This window comes from Pipra filicauda, unplaced genomic scaffold (genome assembly GCF_003945595.2).
Source record: "Pipra filicauda isolate LSUMZ 115617 unplaced genomic scaffold, ASM394559v2 scaffold447_size767260_pilon, whole genome shotgun sequence".
Lineage (NCBI taxonomy): Eukaryota > Metazoa > Chordata > Aves > Passeriformes > Pipridae > Pipra > Pipra filicauda.
In genome coordinates this window covers 436,554-443,688 of record NW_024104584.1, presented here as the reverse complement: position 1 = coordinate 443,688, position 7,135 = coordinate 436,554, and the positions used below count along the sequence as shown (strand labels likewise).

At 34.5% G+C, this 7,135-nt stretch overlaps 1 protein-coding gene across 5 annotated transcripts in view; it reads right to left on the bottom strand.

Moving 5' to 3' along the window:
• Window positions 1-7,135, bottom strand: part of DDX4 (DEAD-box helicase 4) — a 71,723-nt gene continuing 64,588 nt past the window's right edge. For 3 of the 5 annotated variants that reach the window (XM_039385884.1, XM_039385887.1, XM_039385886.1), the window contains 4 exons: window positions 6,965-7,105; window positions 5,525-5,618; window positions 3,900-3,978; window positions 2,250-3,063 (listed from right to left, as the gene is read on the bottom strand). In XM_039385884.1, coding sequence (XP_039241818.1) covers window positions 2,500-3,063; window positions 3,900-3,978; window positions 5,525-5,618; window positions 6,965-7,105 — 878 coding nt within the window. In that variant the 3' untranslated portion in view covers window positions 2,250-2,499. Of the gene's footprint in view, window positions 2,088-2,249; window positions 3,064-3,899; window positions 3,979-5,524; window positions 5,619-6,964; window positions 7,106-7,135 lie in introns of those variants that run through there. The other 2 variants (XR_005565233.1, XM_039385888.1) reach the window with 2 other exon arrangements.

The following is a 7,135-nucleotide window of genomic DNA, read 5'->3' as shown; positions in this document are numbered from 1 at the left end:
TCAGTTTTATTTTTTAATGGGTCACAGCATTAGTTTGAAGGACAAATTGTAAAAGGACAGAAAGAGTACAATTCCCAACGCAAAACAAACCAAGTACAAGAAGTTGGCATTTCAAAGCATGTGCAAAATGCAGCCTTAATTTCTGGAATGTACTGAGCCCAGTTACTTGCATTTTGCTTTTTCAGAGAAAATAATGGGCAAGGAAAACAGAAAAATGAGGATAGAAAATCAGAATATCAATAGAGAAGGAAATAAAATGGGACAGAAAATCAGGTTATACTTAGCCTCCAAAAGCTAAGAGATGTTACAAATTGGATTATTTTTAATTTTTACCTGTCTCGATCTCAACACAGAGTATGCAGCTTTCATATGGTTGCTAAAACTTCCTAGACAGCTCTGAAATGTCTCTGCATCTGTTTATTTTTATATCTTGTGATATTAAAACAATACTGAGATTTAAGCGAAAAAAAATTCTGTGATTGAGTCAGTGAGTTCTGAACCTTAGGAACCAGCAATGTAGCTCTGAGTGAGAAGCGTGGAAGTCAGCCAAACAGCAGAAGCAGCACTGACCTAACCAAGGCTGTGTCCCACGCTAATTTCAGAGCATGACCTACCTAAGTGAGCAAAGGCTTATAAGGACAAACATACATGCAGTATGGCTTATAGCACTATAGTTGAGAAAGTGACCCAACAAACATGAGAGGTGGAAATCTGTGATGCTAAACAAGGAACATTTGCAGAAATTGTCTTCTCATCATTCCTTGAAAACTACAAACATCACTGTAAGTAAAAGCAACTTCCAAACTCTAGACAAAAATCCTGAATGCAAACTTTACCCTGTCTTCCACAACACAATGCAATAGTGCAATAGCCAATACATCCAGAGAAAGGCTCAGTCTTCTCATTCATGCTAGACAATATATTTTCCATTCTCCCACTTCTCTTCCTGCACAGAAAGGAAAGGCCTTCTATTTCTATTCACATCTGTTCCCTGTTTTTCTATCCCCATAACTCCTGTATCTTTTTTTTTATCCCAAACAAAGTCTGTAGTTATGTGCAAACAAGACTGATGACAACAAGCCTTTAAACACTGTAAAAATACTTTGAAGTATTAAAATGACCATATGTCACATGTGTCATAATGAAGACCAATTTACTTAGACTCTCCATCCTTTTCAACCTGTTATTTAACAGAGTAAATATTTCAGTAAGAATTTTACAGTAATGGCCTCTTTCCTGCCAAAAAAAAAAAATTAGTGTGATTGTTTCCTGCTTAATTGTCGCTTTATAAAATGGAAACCACAAGTAGTTTTACGATTTATCAAAATCATAAAACAAATTACAAAAGTTATAGCCTTCATGTAGAAATACCTAATCCTAAATCATCCACCAGAGGATATATGGCGATATTTTGTAGACTTAGTGTTTTTTTTCATAACTCTCAGAAAAATAACTTCCTAACTTAGTGCTTATTCCAACACAAGATGCCATACTTAGTTGTTTTTTTTTTTTAGTTGAAAATATCAGAGAAACAGATTTAAACTGCAAGAAATCAGAGGCAAAGGAATAAAAAGATAAGAAGTTATCCTTCAGTAAATAGTTTTTAAAATCAGGAAACAATTAGAAGAGACAAAAGCAGCACAAAATGCAGAGGATGACTAAAAACATGAGAGAAAGGAAAGGAGCTACATAGACAGCATAACTGTATCTTTTCTAAAATGCAGATAACATACAAATATACTCTCATTAAAGACAAAGAAAATATAAACCAAACCACTGATTCAAGAGTCAAGATACAAAACAACAACTACTGAAATCTACAAGGTATTTGTGATACAAAAGGAACACTATACATAAAACCATATATAAAACAATCAAGGAAAGTAAGAACAGGTCGGTAGTTTTATTTCATGTAACTGAAGTAAGGATTCGTCAGATTCTGGCTCTATTCAAGTCAGTCCATGTTTCCCCAGTAGAGCTGAGCCCTGGGAACTGGCCGCCTGGGGGAGAAATCAATGAGCTGTTTGCATTACTGGATCCTCTTGCAGCAAATACAAGTTTGTTTTAGCAGGCTGATTATGGGAGAACTAAGAAGAAATAACAAAAGTTATTTCTTTTGCCTCAGTACTGGCATGTCTGGTAAAAACCCACAAACAAAACAACCCCCTCTAAAACACCCAAAAACAAACCAAACCAAAAAACAAACCAAACCAAAAAAAAAACAAAAACAAAAACAAAAAAAACCCAAACCAAACAAACAAAAAAACAAACAAACAAAAAACCAACCAACCAACCAACCAACCAAAAAAAAAACAACCAAAAGTGAACCCTGACATGTATAAACACGGTGCAAAGAATAACTTCACAGCTGTTTGAAGGAAGAGGGTGTTTCCATCCAAATTAACTGAGACCAGAGAGGTTAAAACATAGGAATGCACATGAGCAGCAGTGCCAAGAGTTTTTTCACAGGGCGACTTTACAACGGAAAATCTTCCCACGCTACTGAGCAGTGGCCGGCTCGAACATGTCCAGTGTTATGTAGGGTTGTCCTGCAACATTTTGTTGAAAAGGAGGTAAGACACTTGACTGGCTTTTGCATTCATCCATACTGTGCTCTGGCAAGCTCTCAGAAATAAGAAATTCCCTTGTTTTAACAGAATTTTTAAGGTATGGATTGAACAGTGTTTTTTCATTGAAATCTTCCACCTTTAAAACTTCATCATCATTTTCTTCATTTTTGATTGAATTCTGTTGGGATCCACACAAATCATTTGCCAGCATTTCCATGGGTTGGATTTCCTTCACTAGTGTCAAAGTTGACTTCATTTGGCTTCTGGTAAATTGATCAGTGATCACATAAGGCATGGATGGCAAAAAACATTTAGCAACATCATTTTCTTGTTTATGCAGTATCTTTTTATCTCCACTGATCATGTCTTCTGCATTAATATCAGTACATTCAGAAACATGGTTTTCTTCAGGAAAACAATGTTCCAAAACACTTATGTCTTCAAAGTCTACAGTTTTAGCCTCAGATGCCAACTTCTTCAAAAGTGAATTATTCTGTCAGTACCAAGAGATAAATTGGAGAGTTATATACAGATAGATAACATATTAGTTTGTTTTTTAAAAGATAAATTATTGCCATTTGAGCTCTATTTGACTCATAATTTTAGAAGGGCACTAATAAAGAGTTCATGTGCATTTCAGCAGGGATGTAGTTATATGTGAATGAGTACTAAAAATGACAATGTTATTCTGTTCATTTGTTAAACAGTTTCATAGTAGGTCTTCTGTGCTTAATGAAACAAGAAGTTTCCATGAAAGCTCAGAATCAGGTTTGGACTGTGTCCATCTTTTCTACTCTAACCAGTCACTTATGGGGAAAAAACTTTAAATCTCATTCTCCACAGATTACACTTCCTACGTAAAACTGATCAACTCCACTTCATTCAAATACACATCAAAACTTTAATAAGGCATAAATATTCAACAAATATTCAAAATATTCAAAAAGACAGAAATATTAGTACAATAATATGCCAAATCTTACTACATGTGGCAATACATTTTTATGGAGAATGGAGGACTTATCCAAATGTGGGAACCTGATTCAGTAGATGCAAAAACCTGTGTAAATTGAATTGACTATATTAAATCAACCATGTCTGCCAACCACTCAGGAACTTCAAAACATTATTTCTCGTTATCATATGAGAATTAAAAGAATATACTTTATGAAGATGCATGTTCTCTGTTATGAAGAGTATTTTTTAGCACTTAAAAATAAGAATGAAACTCTATATACTTTTTTTAAAAGTTATAAAATTACTGTCAGAGAAGGACTTCTTTTCTCTCCATTTGATCCCTTCTTTAATACATAAGATTGCAATTATTACCATAGATGCAGCAAGAGGCCATTCCACTGCAATGCTCTCTGCAGGATTTGGTATATCAGGCCAGCAAACCTTCTTAAACCTATCATTGAGACAGTAATTTTAGTCAAATTATGACAGAAATAGATTATTAAAAATAAAATTAACAAACCTCCGGAAAGTTCACATATTGCTAAAATACCAAATTTTCACAAAGGAGGTCTTTTCTATATTAACACAGCCTTTTTTCAATGAAATTGTTTTCCCATACACATATTTTCTATGTATATACTTATGTATATTTTTTTTATGTTTCTTATAATATACTATATTATAATATATGAAATAATAGCATGTCAAAATAAGGTTGTATACAAAATCTGTTGTGATCATGTTTCAGGGTGTTTCTTCAGTGAAAGCCACTTCAGGTAAACTTGGCCCGAGGAAAGTATCCCAAGCACTACACCACACTAGAGCTAAGCTGGGTTCCAATGTTAGCAGCAGATAAATGATGCTCACTCATTGAATCACTCATTGATACTGGGTATATATGTAAGGGAATGAAAAACAGTCCAAAGCTTGACTTTTCACATTGTAATTTGATTACACAAGAATATAAACACTCAACTGCATCTCGAATATTGTCCAGAACCAAAATATAGTTTCTTATTATTGCAAAAATACAGAATCCACAACACAGAAGAAGATGTAAAAGAGCTGGAAATTACACTTATTTATTCAGCCATACTTATCACCTGATGCTTTGCTAGACAACCATATTAGTTCTAACAGTTTAGAACACCCCAAAACAGTTAAGATTTTTAACCTTCTCATTAAGCTTCAGCCAAACAACCCAGTCACTTTCATGTGAAAGAAAAACCTATTTTATAACCTCAAAAAAACCCTCAGATTCATCGTTGCAATGTTATTACATCCCCATGCTCTGAGAAAGCAATTTCAAATCTGGCAGGGGACACCTGTGACAGCAGATTATGAATCACATGTGGATACAGATCCATACTCATGGATCAAGCATCCAAATGCTTTCACACAAAGCATGACTTTTTTACAGCTCAAGGGAAGCATCACGAAGTAACAAAAGCAATATTATTATAGCTAAGATAAGCAATTATATGAAATATGTTCTAGTGCTGTACTAGCAGATATATTTCCTACATGCCTAGGAAACTTTATTCTTGGCATTATTAATTTTTCAGTAACTGACTTTAGGTATGCTCCCTTCAACTGACTGACAACAGAACTGCAAATGGCATATAGTATTTTCCACAGAATTATATAGGTGACACATAAATCTGTTTCTCCTATTTATTTTGTTCTAATTTACTGAACTTTCTAAAATTAGTACTTGTTTTTGGACTAGAGCACATAAACTGCAGTTAACATATAACCTATATGCTTATTTATTTGCTACTCTAATTGCTTATTTTCTTAATTTGACATTGGTTTTGAGCCAAACAAAAGCATTTGTAAGATATATAAAAATTTGCCTTTTCCAAGGTAAAATTAACAGGTTGAATTTGGTTTTAGACAGTAGCAAATGTACTTATGCATGTTATATAAAAATTTGCCTTTTCCAAGGTAAAATTAACAGGCTGAATTTGGTTTTAGACAGTAGAAAATGTACTTACACATGTTTTTTCAAAATGCATGTTACCCAAAGGCCTAACAGACAGAACACGCTTATTCCAACAAGCACAGCAATTAAAATAACATCTTCTTTATCTTTAGAGGAAAAAACACACAAACAAAAAAAAAAACAAAACAACAATCAGCCCACAGATGTCTGTCATTTCTTCATGTATTCCTTGAAGACAGTTAATTTTCAACATCCAAGTCACCTAATTAGCACATTTCTAAAGAGCCAAAATTACTCAGAATACTGTATGGTGTGCATTGTATGATGTGTCAAAAGATGAGTATTTTGAATCCAACAAGCCATAGTTACTCAGCCAGAAAACCAGATCACAATGAGACTTCTCAGGATTTCTCAGGAACACATGTATTGTATTTTAAAATTTCCTTTATTTAATAGAATTGGACAGTAATTTAGATGGGAGGGGACATCTGTAGGTCACCTCATCCAACTTTAAAATTAGAGTCAAACTGCCTAGGACCATACAAAGCCAACTTTTGAAAGCAACCTAAGATGAAGACTCTACCACTGCTTTGGGCACCTGTTCTTTTACAGTCACCTCACACTGACACATAGTGCCACTTCTATCAGTTACAATAAAATAAACAGCAAGTTAAGTGCAGGAGATAGATTTTAAATCACAAAAAATACAGTTATTCTGACTGAAACACTGCACAGATTTCTGAGATAGCTTCCAAGTACTAGAGGCAGGTACTGACAGCAGGAGACCTGACCTCAGCACAGTCTAACATACCTTGTATTTGACTAGCAATCAGCAGAATAATTTACAGGCAAAAAATGAATTAGCTTTGAGTCCCATGACAAGTTTAGGAATAGCTCATGCACTTTTCTAAATTTCAGTTTGGCCACCACTATGACATTTTAGGAATGTACTGAAAACATTGTTCCAGAAGCTGAAATGGGGAAATGTCTGAACTTCTGCCATCATACCAATCTCCTTGGTAATATCTGGCTAGAACAAATAGCAAGAAATAGGAAAAGGTATTTCCCCACACATACTGGCCATAACCTGTGCACTCATTTATCAGTTAAGCTTATATACCAGAAAAGATAAAATACAATGCCTGGTTATTCTAAACCTAATACCTCAGATGGAAAAGTCTACTTTTTAATAAACTCTTAGGCATTCCATCCCATAATTGACAGCAAACAAACTGCTGCTTCCACAAACATCCATAGCACTCCACAGCATTACTGACAACTGGGTTTGACTTCTAATCTTGAGCTTTTAATCTGTGAGATGGTCAGTGAAACTGTGTTAAATTCAGCTACTGCTGGCAATTCTTCCTTGTTTTGTTCAACAGTCCTTTAAAATAAAAAGTTGACAAATGCCTAAACAACGTCCCAAATTCTGTATTCCTTACTCCCAAACCCATTTTTAAAATAGTAGTAACTAATCTGGAATATTACTTACCCAGTTTCAAAGTTTTGAAGGTCTTTGGCTCTCCGGTGGTTCCACCAGCTTCATTGCTTGCCATGATATAGACAGTATACTGTGTATTAGCCTGTAAGGACTTCAGTCTGTATTTTCGATCATTAGAGTTCACTGTTTCATCTTTTTAGGAGATTTATGTCAATAAACACA